General features: G+C 48.4%; 1 protein-coding gene across 1 annotated transcript in view; it reads right to left on the reverse strand.

The window, feature by feature from the left end:
- Positions 1-1,004: 1,004 nt before the first annotated feature.
- Positions 1,005-19,160, reverse strand: part of Thoc5 (THO complex subunit 5) — a 36,648-nt gene continuing 18,492 nt past the window's right edge. Inside the window, exons 9-20 of the mRNA XM_059275549.1 lie at positions 17,423-17,500; positions 15,741-15,781; positions 15,489-15,588; positions 14,612-14,720; positions 11,017-11,118; positions 10,282-10,378; positions 9,617-9,731; positions 8,288-8,391; positions 8,086-8,173; positions 5,222-5,337; positions 3,721-3,911; positions 1,005-1,190 (exon numbers count right to left, since the gene is read on the reverse strand). Of these exons, the coding sequence (XP_059131532.1) occupies positions 1,127-1,190; positions 3,721-3,911; positions 5,222-5,337; positions 8,086-8,173; positions 8,288-8,391; positions 9,617-9,731; positions 10,282-10,378; positions 11,017-11,118; positions 14,612-14,720; positions 15,489-15,588; positions 15,741-15,781; positions 17,423-17,500 (1,205 nt within the window). The 3' untranslated portion in view covers positions 1,005-1,126. The remainder of the gene's footprint in view (positions 1,191-3,720; positions 3,912-5,221; positions 5,338-8,085; positions 8,174-8,287; positions 8,392-9,616; positions 9,732-10,281; positions 10,379-11,016; positions 11,119-14,611; positions 14,721-15,488; positions 15,589-15,740; positions 15,782-17,422; positions 17,501-19,160) is intronic.

Consider the following 19,160-nt stretch of genomic DNA (forward strand, 5'->3'; position numbering starts at 1 on the left):
CTTGGCTGTCCTGGAACTCATGATGTAGTCCATGCTGGCCTTGAACTTAGAGATACACCTGCCTTTGCTTCCTGAGTACTTGGATTAAAGGTGTGACCCTCAATAACTATTAAATATTTTTCTATCTTTGTAGCCTGGTTCTTTCTTTCCCTTTTGGTGCTGAGGAGCAACACAGAACTTTGCATGTGCTCTACCACTGAACTACATTCTCAGCCCTGTATTCTTCTTCTTCTTCTTTTTTTTTTAAGATTTACTTATTATTTTATGTATATGAGTGCTCTATCCACTTTACATCAGAAGAGGGCATCAGATCCACTATAGATGTTTGTGAGCCACCATGTGGTTGCTGGGAATTGAACTCAGAACCTCTGGGAGAGCAGCCAGTGCTCTTAACCTCTGAGCCATCTCTCCAGCCCCTATGTGTTTTCTCTTTAAGGTTGTTGCAAGTTAGGCATTTAAAACATCCAACTGCCAAGTATTAGGCCATTAAGGGACAAAGGCAGGTCCAGTAGAGAGAATGAAGGCTGAGAAAGGAACATTTGGATCTACTGACTTTGGTTTCTCCTGCAACTTCCTAATAAGTAGAGATCTAGGATAATAAACACCAAGATACTTTGTCCCTGCAAACTAACAAGGCAGGCGTGGACAAACAGGCGGCCCTTCTCTAGAACTGACATTTCTCAGTCACCTTTAAAAAGCTCATCCAAGCTAGAGGGTGGTGGTGGTGCACACCTTTAATCCCTGCACTTGGGAGGCAGATGCAGGCAGATCTCTGAGTTTGAAGCCCAGCTTGGTCTACAGACTGAGTTCCAGGACACCCAGGGCTGCACAACCCCATCTTGGAAAAAAAAAAAAAAAAAAAAAAAAAGAAAGAAAGAAAGAAAGAAAGAAAGAAAGAAAGAAAGAAAGAAAGAAAGAGAAGAAAGCACATCCAGAAATAGTCTCATGCCGCCAAGGTTCCGCCTGCCCTTCCAGACTGCCCCAGTAGCTACAAACAAAGTCCATTCGGTCAGGTGACATTTAATCAGCTGGTGCCTTTGGAAAATATCAAGAACTACATGTAGCCAGAGCAGAAGCAGAGATGCAGGACCCAGGGCTGGGCTTGGAGGGTGACAGGTAGAGGGAATCACCGGTGGCTAAAGAATCCTTGCGGGTGATTATATTTAAATGGCTTCATCCTGCTTGGACCCCTGGAGAGACAAGAAAAGGAACAACAGTTAATAACGTGCCTTCTGGACTGATAAAATAAATCACAGCTCACTCACAAGAGAATGCTATGTAGCTGTCATGGGGGAAATGTCAGAACTGCATGGTTCAGGCACAGGGCACAGTGAGAAAATCAGCTCACACTGGTTAAGGTGTGACACCATTTTTGTAAAAAGTGTCTCCATATGCTTGCAAATGTGTGAACCTGGAAGATTCCCTTAATGCAGCAGACATTTTGGGGGCAGGATACGAACATTCTCGTTTTTTGGATCACTGTCTATAACTTTATCAACAAACGCTATATTTCTATAATTGAAAAAGCAAAGAGAACATTAAAGCTAGAGACACAGGAGGCAAAAGTTTGCACAACAGTGTATGGCCGGGAAGCAACAGATGCAAACCCCGGGGGTCTGACACCAAAGCCTGTTTGCTCCGGGAAGGCTGAGTCACGGCCAAGCAGAGCAAGGTCTATGTTCAACTTCTTCTACCCCGTGAAGATGTTAGCAGGAAAATGGGTCCTCAAACGGAACCACACAAAGACAAACATCTACAGAAGGGGCTTCTTCCTTCTCCATGGTTGTCTGTGATCGACATCCAACAACAGCTACAGAAGCTGGCACCCTGGAACTTGGTCTAAGGGAGTAAGGATGTGTGCAGGATAGTTTTTTGTCAACTTTCACAGTTAGAGTCAAGTAGGAAGAAGCGAGTGGAGTGAGCAGGCCGGTAAGCAGCATCCCTCTATGGTCTCTGCTTCAGCCCCTGACCTGCCTCCTCTTCAGAAGGACAACTGAAGTAAACCCCTTCCTTCCCAGGTTGCTTTTGGTCACGTGTTATCACAACAGAAAGTAACTAGGGCAATGTTTGAGTAGGGAGCAGGAGTTTTTCTTCTTCCTTGGGGACTGACGGGTATTCAGCCTTCTTTTCCTTGGTGGCTGAGGGCTTATCCAGCCTGCGTTGTGCTGGCACATAACGTTCTCCATCTCAGTTTGATCTTTCCATTACACATGCAGTATGTGCTGCTCAGAGGGTAAGTACAGAGACCCTTATCTCATGGGTGGGAGCTGGACCTGAGATCTCAGCCTGGGATCATCCAGGCATTATAAGCCTCCAACCAGAGGGGTACACCTAGGCAGAGTGGCCAAGTCTCAGTCCAAGCCGAACCTCAGGTCTACCACTGCTCACACCAGCACCCTGCACTCGTAGTCGGCTGGACTTCGGGTCAAGAACCTTGCAGCCCCATCCATCAATTATGATGTTATCACCTCCCAGCACCGATCGAGCTCAACACCTCAGGAAATGAGTCTTCCGGGCACCATTTCAGAGAAAATAGGCACAGGCTGTGTGGGGGCTCCCATCCTAGAGCAGGTGGAGGCGGGGAGAGCTGAGACCGCACACAGACCCACTGGAGGGAACAAGCCTCAGACTGGCATTGGCGGTCAGCTGCTTCCTTGCAGCCACTCAGGGCTGGAGCTGTTTATTATCAAACACCATAACCAGGACAGCGGAGGTGCCAGACGGGAAGGAAGAGGCTAGACACCTTCCCAGATGTCAGAACTGACTATTCAAGAATAAGACTGAGAGCAAAGTGAGAACTCTTTTGTTTTATCTGTTCTGTAGCTAAGGCTGAACTCATGGCAATCCTCCCGCCTCCAGCTTCCAAGTGCTGAGATTTTGGGCATGAGCCATGACACCAAGCCTGATAGATTATAACAAATTATAATCCAAACACCCTCACCTTCCTCACTCCCTTGTCCAAAAGAGAAGGGAGATCTGGAAGTAATCTCTAGAATTTTGAAAGAATAAAAACACACATTAGGGGACAAACAGGAAAGAAAACCCCAACACCTAAGAAAATGGAGAACTAGCCTGAGGTACGGCAAGCCCAGGCACTCTACACAGCAAGCTGCCAGGAGCTGCTAACACACTCTGCGGCCCTAACTTGGAGCAGGAATCATCTGAGTCACCCTGAGCTCTACAGAAGGCCTTACGCCCCCTCTTCAGCCCTAGGTCCAGGGCTCGGTGCTAGAACGGACTGCTCTGTTGGTGTGCTCACCTGCCTGCCTTCTGGAAGAGCTGTTCTGTTTTGCTTTCTCTGCTGCCTGGTTGCCCACTGTCTTGAGTCTCACTGAGGGAGACACTCAAAGATGCCAGCAAGCTCACTAGAGACTGGGAGGTGCACCACCTTAAGGGCTCCCTGGGATGTCAAAAGTAAACAGGCCCTGCTGTTTCCCACAGAAAACACTCAAAAGTTCAGCCAAAGCTTTTAAGTGAAGCAATTTCCTTGGTTGGGTGGCCTTCTCCAGGGCGTGACCAAGAACAGGGGAGCCAGCTGCAGGGAAGTCTCAGGAAGGAGAAAACAACTTCTTCCTGGAAATAAGGCGGTGGATTTCTGCTATGAACAGAGACAGACGCCCTCTGTGCCAGGTCCTGTCCAATGAGACCTAGTCTTCGGGAGGGCTCTGATCCCTGTCCCTGTCCTCATGAGGAGTCTCGAGAGCCCAGCCCTCCACTCACCTAAAAAGCCGCAGGCACATCTTCTCCTGGGGAAACTCCTTAGGGCCCTCCACACTGTCATCGTGGCTCTCGGTCTCCAGGTAGACGTCCAGCAGCACACACAGCCTCTGCAGCTGGTTGGTCAGGAGCTGGTGGCTGGGCCGAGGGCCACAGAGCTCCTTATAGCACACGTTGACCTCACTCTCCATAGCCTGTGGGGTGGGAAGCCAGCACCTCAGCACTCCTTCCTCAGTGCGGCTGGGCACACTGGCCAGGCACTAACCTCACAGCTAGCCTGAGGGCACCACAAGAGCTACAGTTGCCACCTGAGCACATGTGCGTGCAGGGGCAGGCGCGAGCACACGCACAGGAGCTGTACACACAGAGCCATGCCACAGCTTTGTCCAGAGACCCCTGATTATCATGATTTCCCCTAAATGCCTACAGCAAGGAACACAGGTCTGTAGAGGAAGAATCTTTAGTCCCAAGTCAGAAGGCATCAGGCTTACAAACATGCTCTATGGCCATAAGGCTACCAAATTCCAGCAAGAGGCACGGCCTTAAGCACAGCCTCAGCAGCCTCCCTGTCATCGAATCTGAGTGTTTCTGCAGTGCTTCTGAGTTTATTTACCATCTCACAGAAGCCCAAGGTGACAAGATTTTAAGAAAACTTTTTGGTTTTTTTGGAGGCAGGGTCTCACTATGTAGCCTTGGCTGGCCTGGAACTTACTATGTAGACCAGGCTGGCCTTGAACTCACAGAGATTTGTCTGCTTCTGCCTCCCTAGTGCTGGGATTAAAGGTGTGCACCACCATGCCTTGCTATAGGGAACAGAAGAAACCCTGAGTGCATGAAATCCAGAATGAGTGTGTATACCGTCCTGAGTAAATGTATGTTGTCAACATGAGCTGGCCAAGGCAAGGACCCCAACCTCACATCCATGCAGGTCTGGCAAAGCCTTCCCCCTCCCCCACACGAGGCTAAGAGGAATGTCAAAGCCTTCTCTTCTGCTCCAAGTGGGAATGCTGACAGTGTATTCAGAAAATGTCAACCATAACTTTCTATCCCTTGGGTATTTATGGCCTGGAGACCGCTCCCTAGAGAGTCTGCTCCTACTGGGATTAGCTAAACCTGCCTCCTTGGTGCATCTGTGCACTGTGACTCCGCCTCCACGTTCAACTCTATGTAACAAACATGCTGGGCTTGCTGAGAGTCCAGACCACCTGATTCCAGCTTTCTGTCTGTCTGTCTGTCTGTCTCTCCTTCATTCCCTCACCACCCTCAGTCAGGTCCAGGTCCCTAGAGTGGTGCAAGGACACTGCACCCAGCTAACAATGCTATTTGATGAGGGGGAAAAGCTGTGGGCCTCAGGGAAACTAAGGGGTGAGCGCATTCTATAAATCCTGTAATTCCTTGTCCTGGGACTTAAGCAGTGCCCATGGCCTCTGCTGCTGCAGGCCTGGCCACCACCCACCTCTCTAGGGGCTCTCTCTGTTCCTCCTGACACACTTGTGGGTCTTACCCGGATATTGTCATCATTGCTGTTGGTTTTCTCCCCTTTCCAGTTTAGACAGAGTCGGAAAATGGGTGGGATGGAGGAGTAGCCAGGGTTCAATATGACAGCAGCCTGGAGTTTCGCTGGCAACAGGGGAAAGGGAGAAGATCAGTGTTCACCCAGCTTCCCATGGTGGTCTCCACTGTACCCAAAGCCAACACCATGTCTCCTGTGACCTTAAGTGCTGCCAAGTATACTGGTACTGACTGTTTTTGAACCTAAGTAGAGCCGCCAGGTTGCTGAGTGTAATTCTGTTCTCCTAAGATCCGCTCTACTTACTTATTCGTCAATGGATTATATCTGCTACCTTGAGAGACGTCATTACAATTTTTAAAACTCTGTGTGTGGGGTTGGTTGTTTGCCTCCATGTATCTTTGCACCAACATGTATACAGGGCCTTTGGAAGCCTGAAGAAGGCAATGCATCCTGGGACTGGAGTTATAGATGGTTGTGAGCTGCCATGTAGGTGCTGGAGACTGAATTCAGGTCCTCGGGATGAGCAGGCAATGCTCTTAACCACTGATTCATCTCTCCAGCCCCTTTCTTTTTTCTTTTCTTTCTTTTTTTTCTTCCTTCAAAGAATTTGTTGTTGTTGAGAGTCTCACATAGCCCAGGCTAGCCTCAAATTCAATATATAACGAAGAATGACTTTGAACTCCTGATCCTCCTGTTTCTGATTCCCAACCAGGACTAGAGGCAAATGTTCCCAGCTTCTCAAATCCAATTAATATACGAAGAAATGGAAGCTCTGGCAGAAACATCTCTGCTTAAACAGCTACAAAAGCACAAGACTGAGTATAACCAGAACTTCCTGGTATCAAATCTGCATTCATAGTCACTCAGCAAAATATCTCCATGTATTAATTTCCCCCTGATATCTTTTACTCTTTTTTTTTCACTCCCCCCCACCCCCCAAACAGGGTTTCTCTGTGTAGTTTTGGTTCCTGTCCTGGATCTTACCCTGTAGACCAGGCTGGCCTTGAACTCACAGAGATCCACCTGCCTCTGCCTCCCAGTGCTGGGATTAAAGGTGTGTGCCACCACCACCCAGCTGATACCTTTGCCTCTTGTTGTTAAGATTAACTTAGGTAAGGGGTGTAGTGTTTGAGTGCAGAAGCACACCACAGTGTGCATGAGGGCCGAGGACTGTTTCTCAGGAGCCACTTCTCTCGTTCCACTTTGTTTTGAGGCAAGGGCTCTCCTTTCCACAGCTATGCTACTTATTGGAGCTTCCAGAAGATTCTATCTCTGGGATTATAGATGCACACACTATTCAGCTTTTTTATGTAGGTTCCAGGAATCGAGTTCAGGTCATTAGCTTTAACCCACTGAGCCCCTTTTCCTGTCTTTTGATTGGTACTTCTGATTGGCTTATACATATTACCCAAAGGTATTTATACTAGAAGTTGGTTCCCACATGCTGCTGCAAAGTCAAACCTGGAAGAAGCGGGCTCTAGTAAGAGGTCGTTTTAGATGAGGAGGAATCCTTCTGAAAGGATTAAGGTACTTCTCCTGAGACTCTGGTTAGTGCTAAGAAGTTGTTACAGAACAATCATGGCTCCTAAATCTCTCTGGCTTCCTCTCACCATGTGATTTCTTCCACACCTTTGTATTTTTCACCTGCCATGAAGCTCTTTACCAGAGTCATTAGGTCATCTGGATTTCCAGCCTTCAAATATGTGAGCTACCCTAGGCATGGTGGCCCATTTGTGCAGTCCCAGTACTCTGCAGGCTAAGAAAGAAGATCAGGAGTTCAAGCCAGCCTGAGCTGATCTCAAGAACAAAAATAAAACAGCATGGTGGTGCAAACTTTTAATCCCAGCACTCCAGAGGTAGACGGATCTCTGTGAGTTCTAGATCAGCCACCTCTACATTTTGAGTTCCAGACCAGCTAGAGCTATGGAGTGAGGTTCTTCCTCAAAAAGACAAAACATACAAACAGGCCAGTGAGACAGATCAGTAGGTAGGGGTGGCTGCTCCTAAGCCTCATTACCCCAGTTTGATCCCCAGAACCCATAGGTTGAAGGAAAGAACTGACTCCTTCAAGTTATCCTCTGGTAACTCTGTGGGTGTGTGTTGCTTAGACCTGAGTGCACACACACATACGCTAAATAAATGTAATAAAAATTGTAACAAACTCACAAGAGTATGAGTAAACAAGCTCTTCTTTATAGTTTCCAGCTTTTGGAAATTAATTTTCCTTTACTTATCTTATTTCTCTCTTGTACTGGGAAGAAATCCAAGGCCTCAGGTTTGCTAGGCAAGTGTTCTACCCCTGACCTATATCCCCAGCCCAGGAATTTTACATCACTCAAAATATTGACTAGTACAGGACCACAGGCAGCTTGCTTGGCTCAGTGGTCCCAGTTGTGAGGCTGGGGGTTGGGATGAGTGGGCAGTGCCAGGCTGCTGAGGCTGGGTAGGATAACTAACGGCCCAAGCATGGCATCTGTGGCCCCAGTAGCAGGCCCTGGCAAGGTCAGATGTCAGAAGAGGGAGGGAGTTATTACCCAATCTTTACAATCAGAGTGACAGCCCTGTCCTTCTGTGGGGGGCAGAAACGAGGTCTGCTGCTACAGGGAACTAAAACAGAAAACAAAACCAAAGCTGAGGTGAGACCAAGCTTGAGATTCAGCCACCACCCCAGTGGTGAGAATTCAATGGCATGACACGTGTGTAGCTGTGCTGCAGAACAAGTCCTCACTGAAAAGGCAGTTCCCTGGCCACCAGTGTTTGTAAATCTCTAGGGAGGATTCTAGGACCCCAGGCACGTGTGCTATTTCAGGGCTCCCCTTGACTAGAGCCCTGTGGTCAGCAGAGCAATCACCTACCTGTTCCCCTTTCAATAAGCGCCAGGTAGTAGAGATTGGTGTCCCCGGCCAGTCCTGCCTCTACTATGTCCTTGGTGAAATGCAGCTCCTAGAACAAGGACCAGAGTGAGCTGCGGCTCCTCTAAAGCCTCTGCCCTGATGGCAGAGGGTGGGGACAGGAGCTGAGGGGTGACATGGTCATAGGGGCTGCAGTTCTACATACCATGTAATCTTCGTGTGCAATTATCACCCACTTTACCAGGCGAGAAACCACCTTGGCAGGGAAGAGGGACTGGCAATCACTGGTAACCGGCACAATGCCATGTTCTAAAAGAGAGCAAGGCAGGAGGCATTACAGGCAGAAATCAAGTACCACAGCTGTGGCTTGCTCAAGGGCTACGGTGGCCTTGACACTTGTCCAGTACACCTGGTTACTCAAGAAGTACCCGTTCATCCCATGCCAGGAATAGAGGCATTTCCACCTGACATCCACTTCACGCAGGGCTACGTGCCTGTGGGCAGACCCAGCACCTGCATTCACGGGTGCTTTATCCTTAATGCAGACAATGTCTAGCAAAACAAATCCCTGCAGCCATAAGTAGCGTCAGTGCCCCTGCGGCAGGGACTGTTAATTAGATCAAATGGCTGAGAGGGCTGTTTTCTCAGCTGACCTTGACAGAAAAACCGACTGCAGTGTTCTGTGTCTGCTCCCTGCTGGTGTTCCCAGAAACAATACGCCGCCGACACAGGGAACACTGTCCGGGTGACAACCACCCAACCTTGGTCATGTTGGCAACGCTGAGTGGGGAGCAAGGCCTGAGGGACAGGTGTTGTTGCCCTGGAGATCACATCCACATGGAACCAGAGAACCAGCCTGGAGGTGGGCAAGAGGGGTCTTGTCTCCAGTTGGATCCTGGAAACCCAATGCCTAGCTTGACAGTGACTCTAATACCCCAAAGTCTGACTCCCTCCAAAACCTTACCCCCCACCCTACGAGTGCCTTGTAAATACCCATCGAGTTTTTCCTGAATGAACTGAAAGAAGCCATACGGCTACTACCTAGGTCAGTGGCTCATCATAACCACCTTCGAGCTTAGGAGAAAATCTGAGCGGCTCAGCTGTACCCCTGGAAGCACTAGCGGAGTAGGTCTTAGAAAGGATAATAGGGCGACCCCTGTGTAGCTACAATCAGTGTCCCTCCCCTCGGGCTACATGGGGTACCAGCATGAATTAGACTCTCACCAGATACCTGCCAAGTGCACAAACGAGGACCTAGGACAAGCTGCCTTGATGAACCTGTGAACTTGTGCCAATGGCTATGGTGTCCTCTGGGAGGGCTGGCACAGAACTAAGGACTCTGCAGGCAGCTCAGACCTCTGCCTGAATGGACCGCAGCTCTCCCCATGGAACCTACCTTCCACTGCTCAGGAAGGCCAGGACCAGGGGTCTTTGACCTGTAATCGGGACTTACAAGTGTGCGGGAAAGGAGGTGGCTTTTATTCCTCCCATGTTGACTAGCGGCTGTCCGGCCCTAGCTCCTGCCCCAGCTTACCCAAAGATGCGAACTGTTTGTGGAGAGCCAGGCGGGACTGTACTCTGGTCTTCAGCAGTTTCATGGTGGTCTCCATGTGGCTGGCGCTCTGTGAGTGGTCAGCCACCACTGTGTGCTAATAGTGAATGACAATGAAGGATACACGTGAGAGTTCCCATTTCCTTCCTGCGCAGCCCTCTCCTGGGACCAGCCAGACTGCACAGCCATGTCCCCAGGTGGGTGCTGTTTGGGAATGACAGTGTACCCACTATAACAGGTCACATACTAAGCCCTGGCAAGAACACAAGATACTGGGTTCCCTTGAGGCTGTGACCAGCTCCTGGGAAAAGGCAGGCTTCTGTGGTGTCTGGCCCCTGGGATTTTGCCCATTCTCATCTGTAGCAGCCTTGTACACAAGTCCAAGGGCAGCAAAAGCTGTAGCCGGGCTATATCTGGGGCAAGGCCAAGTTATCTTTGGTTTATAAGGCGACCAAGCTCATAGGGAAAGTCAAGTTGTTTCAATGCTTGAAGACCAGGTAGGGCATTTTAGTGCCCGGAGTGGCTGGAGGTCAGATTACAGCCTCAAAGAAAGATGTTCTGCTGAATCAAAACCCTGCAAGGCTATCAGAGGCCTTTCTGGAATCTGTCCAGCCCCTCAGCCAAGGAGGCAGGGTCAGAGTACACACCTGGGGCTGCTCTTTGGGGAAGTGGAGGCCACCCAGCTTCTGTACCCACAAGTAGGGGTGACCTAACTCAAGTACATAGTCTCTCAAAGTCAGGATGCTGCAGAAAAGAAGACAGAATAAAATAATTTTGTGAGTTGGGAACACAGCTTAGGAGCAGAGTCTTTACACAGGCCCTAGACTCAATCCCTAGTACTGCCTGGCCCTAGGACACAGTCCTCCTGTATACACTGGGGCATTCCCCAATACCCCCAAAACAGGCCAATCCCAGTCCCATAAGCTGAAGCTCCTTAACTGCATAAAACCTCCACCTGGCATTTCATCTCCAATATTCACTTCTTTTTGCCTTAGAACCTCTGCCTCAAAAAGCAAATCTCAAAAGTGCAGTCACTGACCTCTTCACTGCTCTACTCACTCAGAAAATAGCTTTTAAAATCTTGACTATTCAAGAGAATTAAAATGCCATTCATTTTATTGCTGACACTGTTTTTTTGTTTGTCTGTTTTTATGATACTGGGGATCTAACCCACCATACCACTACTGAACCACATCCCTAACTCTTGGGTCCTATATTCCCCAAGTTTTCATCTTTCCATGGCATCCCTTTGCCTTCTATGCAAAAACAGGAAGATGTCCCCTCCAGCCCCAAGGTGCTCTGGCCTTAAAAGGTCTCCAGCTTGGCCTGAACTACCAGATACAGACACAGAATTAGGGAAGGTTGAAGCCCTGCTTACTCACCCAACTTTATCAAACTGATACTGATTGGCTGGGTTTGGAGTTTTCTTTCCATGATCTCCAGGATACAAACAGCTCAGGACCGAGTCGGGAGACAGCAAGTCTCTACAGAAGAAAAGACCGCAGTGAGAATGTCAGCCAACATGGTACCTCAAAGTGAACCTGGGCATTTGGGAGTGGCAATGTACCACTCGGCTCTTATGATGGCAACCACCTCCTTTTTTGTTTTGTTTTTGGAAACAAGCTTTCTCTGTGTAGCCCTGGCTCTCCTGGAACTCATTCTGTAGACCTGGCTGTCCTGAAACTCACTCTGTAGACCACATTGTCCTGGAACTGACAGATCCGCCTGCTTCTGCTTCCCGTGCTGGGATTAAAGGCGTGTGTCATCACAGCTGGTTCTACTACGATCTTTCACTGACTGCTTCCTGTGCATCAAATCCTTTATGTGCTTCAAGCCAGTGGACTCTCACAACATTGTGAAGCATAGAGGATTATCATCCCATTTCTCAAGGTATAAATTCAAGGCTTTGAAAGGCAGGACATTGAAGCTCATGATGCTAGTAAGTATAGAGGCCAAAGTTCACACTATCTGATCAGAAAGAACAGCATTTTTATTTTGTGTTCATGTGTACTGTGGCACACAGAAGACAATTTTCAGTAGCCAGTGTTTTGAGATATTTGATTACACTGTGTAAAGATATGTCACTGTGGCTGGGTGGCAGTGGCGCATGCCTTTAATCCCAGTACTCGGGAGGCAGAGCCAGGCAGATCTCTGTGAGTTCGAGGCCAGCCTGGTCTACAGAGCTAGATTCAGGAAAGGCACCGAAACAGAGACACCCTGTCTTGAAAAACAAACAAACAAACAAACAAAAAAAAAAGATATGTCACTGTGATTGGCTTAATAAAAAGCTGAATGGCCAATAGCTAGGCAGGAAGAGGTTAGGTGGGACTTCTAAGGACAGAGAGGTCTAGGGGAAGAAGAAAGGTAGAGTCACCAGCCAGGTACACAGGAAGCAGGATGGGTAGTACAAAGTAAAAGTAACTGAGCCACAGAAAAGAACGTAAACTAAAAGATATGGGTTAATTTAAGTTATAAGATATTTGCCGGCGCACACCTTTAATCCCAGCACTCGGGAGGCAGAGCCAGGCGGATCTCTGTGAGTTCGAGGCCAGCCTGGGCTACCAAGTGAGTTCCAAGAGAGGCGCAAAGCTACACAGAGAAACCCTGTCTCGGAAAAAAAAAAAAAAAAAAAAAAGACATTTGATTACACTGTGTACAAATATGTCATTATGATTGGTTTAATAAAAAGCTAAATGGCCAATAGCTAGGCAGGGGGTATGGCAGGGACTTATGGACAGAGAGAGCTCTGTGAAGAAGAAAGGCGGAGTTACCAGCCGGACACAGAGGGGACAGGCAGGAGGAGAGGTAATAGCCACGAGCCACGTGGTAGCACGTAGATGAATAGAAATGGGTTAATTTATGAGCTAGTGAGACAAGCCTAAGGTATAGGCTGAGCTTTTATAATTAATAATAAGTCTCTGTGTCATTTTTTGCGAGCTGGCAGCCCAAAAAAAAATCCATGTACAAGTCAGTTCTTGTCTTCTGTCTTATTGAGACGGGGTTTTTCCTGCTTCTGCCATGGTACAGAGTACACCAAGCAAGCTGGGCCGAGAGCTTCCAGCTGATTTTCCTGCCCCAAACTCCCATCTTGCTGGGATAACAGTCATACCTGGCTTTTTACAGGAGTTCTACAAATTGAACTCAGGTCTTCAGGCTTGAGTACCAAGTGCTTTACTAATAAGCCATCTTCCTGGCCCCTGAGAACAGGAGATTTTAGTATTTTGTTTTGCTGTTTTTAAAATTATCTCTTCCAGAATATTACAGTGGGGCTGAGAAGGTGACTCAGTTGGTAAAGAGCTCCCTACACAAGCATGGTAGCCTGAGTTCAATCCACATACTCCAAGTTCAGTGAGACCTTGTTTTAAAAAGTAAGGTGGGGGGCTGGAGAGATGGCTCAGTGGTTAAGAGCACTGGCTGCTCTTCCAGAGGACCTGAGTTCAACTCCCAGCAACCACATGGTGGCTCTCAACCATCTCTGGCGCTTATAACAAATAGCTAAATCTTTAAAAAAAAACAAAAAGGAAGGTGGAAAGTGACTGAGGAAGATAGCTGATGTCAACCCTCTGCCTTCTACATATGTGTCCTTGCACATATACAAACAGACACACACGGACACACGTATCCGGTAGCCAGGGCACCACTTTGGAGGAGGAAAGCCACATGAAATTAGAAACAGAAATAGTACCAGAAAAGATCACAGCAGTAAGTTTACACGCACAATTCAGTTTAGGTTTTGGGCTGGACCCTGAGCCCAAGTCCTTGAGTATACTAGAGAGGCACCAACTTGTGAGCAATTTCTCTATATTGTACATATGAAAAAACAATATACATTTGTAGGGCATGGTGCAGTAATTTGACAGATTAATTCAATGAGTAATGATCAGAGTGCTTAGCATTTCTACCTCCCTAATCTCATTCTTTTGAAGATAGGATCTTACTATGTATCCTAGCCTGGAACTCACTACACAGCCCAGGATCCCACTACTTTGAATTCAAGAATCAGCAGGATCTCTATGAGTTGGACACCAGCCTGGTCTACATAGCAAGTTCCAGGCCTGCCAGGACAACACAGTGACACCCCTCTCAAAAAGAGTGTCTTAGAACTGTTCAGTGAATGAAAGACCCAGCTGAGATGTGGAACTTAGAGCCAAGCTCTGGACTCCCTCTGCTGGGAACATGGTCAACTGCAGCCAGCATGTCCCCAGGTAGCCCAGCACTACCCAGCAAAGGTTGCAAAAGCCTGGAGAGAGTGTAGACCTATGTGCAGGTGGGGGCGGGGCGGTGGGGTGGGGTGGGGTCTAGAGTCAGGAGATTCCTCCCATATGGCAGAATGGGGAGGGATAGGCAGAGCTCTGCTCCACTGGGCACCTGGCCTGTACCTTTCTGAGCCTCAGTGTTCTTTCTCCAGCTGACAGCAGGGCCAGGCCAGGCAGGGCCGTGGTCCTCTAAGCGTGGCTAGTTTACTCCCAGGTTCTTTCTGTCCTCTGCTCTTCCTACTCTGGACTGGAGAACAAGACTGCCCTGGTCAGGGGCTTCCTGGGGATGCTGCCGCCGCCTGTTTATACTCCTCCACTTACCACCAAGTTAAGGACAAACCTGGGGACCGAACTGAGCTGGGAAACAAAAATCGCGGCACCTTGGGACAGAAATGGGAAAAGAAGGGCCCAAATCTGTCAATTTGGCCCTGTCTCCCATATCTCACTCATGCATTTACATGCATTTGACTGGCTACAACAGCCTGTGGCTCCGCCCTGCACAGCAGATACGCTGTTATCACTTGTTTCATCTGCTGTGCAGTAAGAGGGCTTCACAAATGTAAATCAGAGAGCACTTCTAAATCTCAGTGATGTGCCAGGACTCCCATGCTGTGGGGACACGATAACACAAGTCAGCATGGCACAGGAGCCTCTCACAGTCAGAGGGAGCACTGGAGAACAGGGGCTCTCCTCGCACCCCCATCCGCAGTGCCTTCCCTACCCTGCACTGATGGGGGTGATCAGCTCCACGGCGGTTGTCACTTTGGCCTTCACTGTCATGATGTTGAGGTTCATGAGATAGTAGAAAGTCAGGTGAAGCACACTGTTGTCTGGGGAGCAGGGAGAGAAGAGATCATTTATGAATCAGCACAGCAGAGGCCAGGTGTGGTGGTACAAACACTTAATCCCAGCTTTTGCAAGACAGAGGCAAGAGGATCTCTAAGTTCGAGGCCACCTGTTCTATAGAGCAAGTTCTAGGATAGGCAGGACTACACAGTAAGGACCCTCCCCAACCCCCATCTCAAAAGGATAAAATAAAAACAAAAACACGCCGGGCGGTGGTGGTGCACACCTTTAATCCCAGCACTTGGGAGGCAGAGCCAGGCGGATCTCTGTGAGTTCAAGGCCAGCCTGGTCTAGAGTGAGATCCAGGACAGGCACCAAAACTGCACAGAGAAACCCTGTCTTGAAAAACAACAACAACAACAACAACAACAACAACAACAAAAAACAAAACAAACAAAAAAAAAAAACAGGACTCCATGTAAAATGAAAAATGGTCAGGGAGGCAGTTCAGAGGGTTAAGGCACTTGCCACCTGATGGTCTCAGCTCAATTCCTGAGACCCACATGGTGGAAAGAATAGATTCCCACATGTTGTTCTCTGACTTCTACGTGCCTGTTGCAGTGGTATGTGCGCGCGCGCGCGCGCACACACACACACACACACACACACACACACACAAATACATGGTAAAAAAGGAGGCAAAGTAGAACTGGGAGATTGAAATATTACAAGCCAAGAGTCTCTAGCTTACTAGACCCTTTGCACCAACAACTGGCCAAGCAACTATGGGAATTAAGGGCGTACAGTCAGACCTTTGCACTTCAGATCAATCAAGACGGACAGTGGGTGCCTTTTCAGCATCTCCTTGCGCTTGTCATCCAACTGAACCCCAAGTGTGGGTCGACGCCGTTTCTGGACAAAAGAAATACCCAAGCATGAGTTATATGCCTCCCAGAGCCTCAGCTACCCAGCTGCCGGCTCCTGTCCCAGCAGACACTTATTCAGTTTTCTTTGGATTTCAGGACTGTGCTCCGTGAAAACATCAGCATGGAAACGGGGCTCACCGTGGTTTGCTCCTCTTCAGCGTCCGAGTCGCTCTCATCATCTGAAGCCACACAGAGAAGGAAGTGTGAAGTGGGATAACCGCACAGGCTCCCTGACGACAAACCTCAACCACAGGGACTCAGGGGCCCATCCAGACCGTCCTTTGTAGGAGTTTCTTCGAATGAGAACTGAGTTACTGGCTGCTCCTTACTTGGTATAGAAAATATAACGGGCCGGGCGGTGGTGGCACACGTCTTTAATCCCAGCACTCGGGAGGCAGAGCCAGGAGAGATCTCTGTGAGTTTGAGGCCAGCCTGGTCTACAGAGCAAGATCCAGGACAGACACCAAAATTACACGGAGAAACCCTGTCTCGAAAAACCGGAAAAAAAAAAAAAAACAAACAACATAATGGAAAGGAAGAGCAACTTATAAACCTACCAGCCAGGGTTTTTGTTGTTGTGTGTGTGTGTGTGTGTGTGTGTGTGTGTGTGTGTGTGAACTTGCCCCCATATGGGCACACAAGGAGGCCAGAGGTTGTACTCAGAATGCACTCATCAATCATCTCTCCACCTTATTTTTGTTTTCTTTTGAAACAGGGTCTATATATAGCCCTGACTGTCCTGTAACTCGCTTTGCAGATTAGGCTGGCCTCAAACTCACAGAGAACTGCCTGCCTCTGCCTCTGAGTGCAGGGATTAAAGGCGTGTGCTGCCATGCCCACCTGTTCATTTAGTTCTTTATTTTTGAGGCAGTCTTTTACTGCACTGGACATTCCAGCTAGACTGGCTGGCCAGCCAGCTCCTGGGATCTGGTTTACTTCACCCCTAGTATTGGAGTTAAAAGCATGCACTGCATAACCCAGCTTTTTTTGATGTGGGTGCTGGGGATCAGAACTAGGTCTTCATGTTGGCAGCAAGCACTTTACCTGCTGAGCCATCTCCCCAGCCTCCAGTCCTGGTTTGTTTGTTTTTTCGAGACAGGGTTTCTCTGTGTAGTTCTTGGTGCCTTTCCTGGATCTCGCTCTGTAGCCCAAGCTGGCCTCGAACTCACAGAGATCCACCTGGCTCTGCCTCCCAAGTGCTAGGATTAAAGTATGTGCCACCACTGCCTGGTCCTGTTTTTCAAGAGTCTTTTAAATGTCATTTCTATGGTGCATAAAGCCTTTTGTTGGTTGTAAGAGCAGCATAAATAACAGTGGCTGCTGTATAATTAGAGGGTTGCTGTGCAGAAATTAAGACTGTTCTTTCATGTAATCCACACAATGATTATATGAGGAATTTATTTTTCTTTTTAGGGGTGGCAGGGGGTACTGAGACAGGGTCTTAATATGTCACCCTGGCTGGTCTGGAAGTTGTTTTATAGATCAATTTGGCTTCAAATCTGTGGCAGTTTTCTTACTGCAACCTCCAGAATTTGTGTATTACAGGCATTATTAACCTGTAACCAGTTGCCAGCTACCTTCTACAATGAGTCAACGGCCTCAAAATATGTTATGCGCCTTCCTCAGGGTCAAAGCGCTGGTGAGTGGCAAAGCTGAAATCCAAAGGCTGCATTTGGTGATTCTGGGAACTGAGTTCTCTTGGGCCTGCCCTAAAACTGACTGCTGCTATACTGCATCAGTCCAGCTATTTCTCCAAGGACTCTTGGTCCTTTGGGAGTGATTTAGTATCCTTGGGTGAAGTATCCCAATCACCATGTTACCTTGAGAGTCCTCGGGGGGCTTGAAGAGAGCTTTGGCCTCGTCCACACTGCCTTCGATTGCCACCGACAACGTCTTATCTGGAGGTAAGGAAGAGCCTCTTGGGAATGCTGCTGGAGGCTGCTCAGTGCAAGGCAACGTGGCAGCTGAGTTTCTCCAACACCTGCCCCCATTCCTGGCTGACTGAGGGGGAGGGCAAACTCACTCCACACAGAGGAAGGAGACAGAACTAAATCTTCTCTCTGTGGTTTGCTAAGAACAAATACTCCCAAGTGCTGCTTCCCAGCTAGGCATCCCTGAGACCAGTGCAACGCCCAGGAACTCAAGCCCTGGGTTTGTCACCCCAAAGGACTCTTCCACCAGCTGTCCTAAAAAGTTCTCTCCCAGAAGTCCACACCCAGCCACCTCCCAGAGATGATGGGTGACTCTGTAAAAAGTTCCTGTGTCCTGTAGTCACCGAGCACCTGGTCAGCGCTGTCTCATTTCCCAGGGCAGCGGAGAAGAGTGGGTAAGAACATGGATGCTGCAGCCTGGTCCCAGACTTGATTCCTATGCCACTCATTACTGAATTTGTGACCGGAAGATAACTTACTGATCTGAGGCTCCGTTTCTATATCTAAAAAATGGAGACTTGGAGAACAGCAACTGTTGGTTGAGCGGTAGTTAAATTTTAGTTACTTTAGTTTTGGTGTGAGGAATGTAACACAGAAGAGCACACAGTTAACACGCATAAGGCTGTGGCTTTGGTCCCCAGCACCACAAAATAAACAAGTAAATATATTCTTAAGTCTCATGACAACCGTCTAGGGGCATACTATTATTAGAGACATTTAGAGAAACCTAATGCTCAGTGAAGTCAGAAACCAGAACCAGGAACAGATACAGCAGAGTCCTCTCCAGGTTGATTCCCTTGGGCTTGGCTCTCAAGCACTCAGTTAACAATCTGTTCCACACACTTTGCCTGATATGGAACTCCAGGACCCTATTGCTATGAGCAAATAAGCCACACTCTACCTCCTCTGTCCTTTTTTTCCCCCGATGTAGGGACAGAATATAGGGCTTAAGCTATACTCCAGCTCCTCCTCCTCTATCTTAAGGGTAAGAATGTCACTGAACCCTGATACCATTTGCCCAGCTACACTATAAAGGAAGGAAAACCTCCCCCAATAGCCAACTTCTGCTTTATATCTGGAAATAATTCACAAACCAGCCCAGCCCAGCCCAGCCCTAACAAGCTGGTTACCCCCACGTGAGCACTGGAGACTGTCTTGGGGATCAAACTCATCCTCCGCATGCTAGACAATCACTCTACCACAGAGTCACACTCCTTACCTACAATATTCTTTTTAATAGTTTAGTCTTGAATTCTACAGGAAAACAGAAGTGGAAACGGAAGAACTTTAAACACAAAAGAAAGTTACTCACCCTGTCTAGGGGGCTGGGAGGAGGATTTCATATGAGCTGATGATGGCAACGGAAGAGAACAAAGGGGAAGGAGAGGACGAGACGGACCAAGAAGACACAAGAAAAGACACAGTAATGTCTTGGTGCCATGGCTGGGACTGGGGCGTGCACAGGGACATGCACAGGTCTTTCTGATGCCGTGGGGTAAAGTGTGAACAAGGAAGAGAAGTTTAGTGCTAAGTGGGAGCTGCACTGGAGCACATCAAAAATCTTTCTAAGACCTTCGCAGAGTGCGCAGGCTGTCCTGAGCGCACTGGGGGTTCATCCTGTCACCTG

This window comes from Peromyscus eremicus, chromosome 10 (assembly GCF_949786415.1).
Source record: "Peromyscus eremicus chromosome 10, PerEre_H2_v1, whole genome shotgun sequence".
NCBI classification, from domain to species: Eukaryota; Metazoa; Chordata; class Mammalia; order Rodentia; family Cricetidae; genus Peromyscus; species Peromyscus eremicus.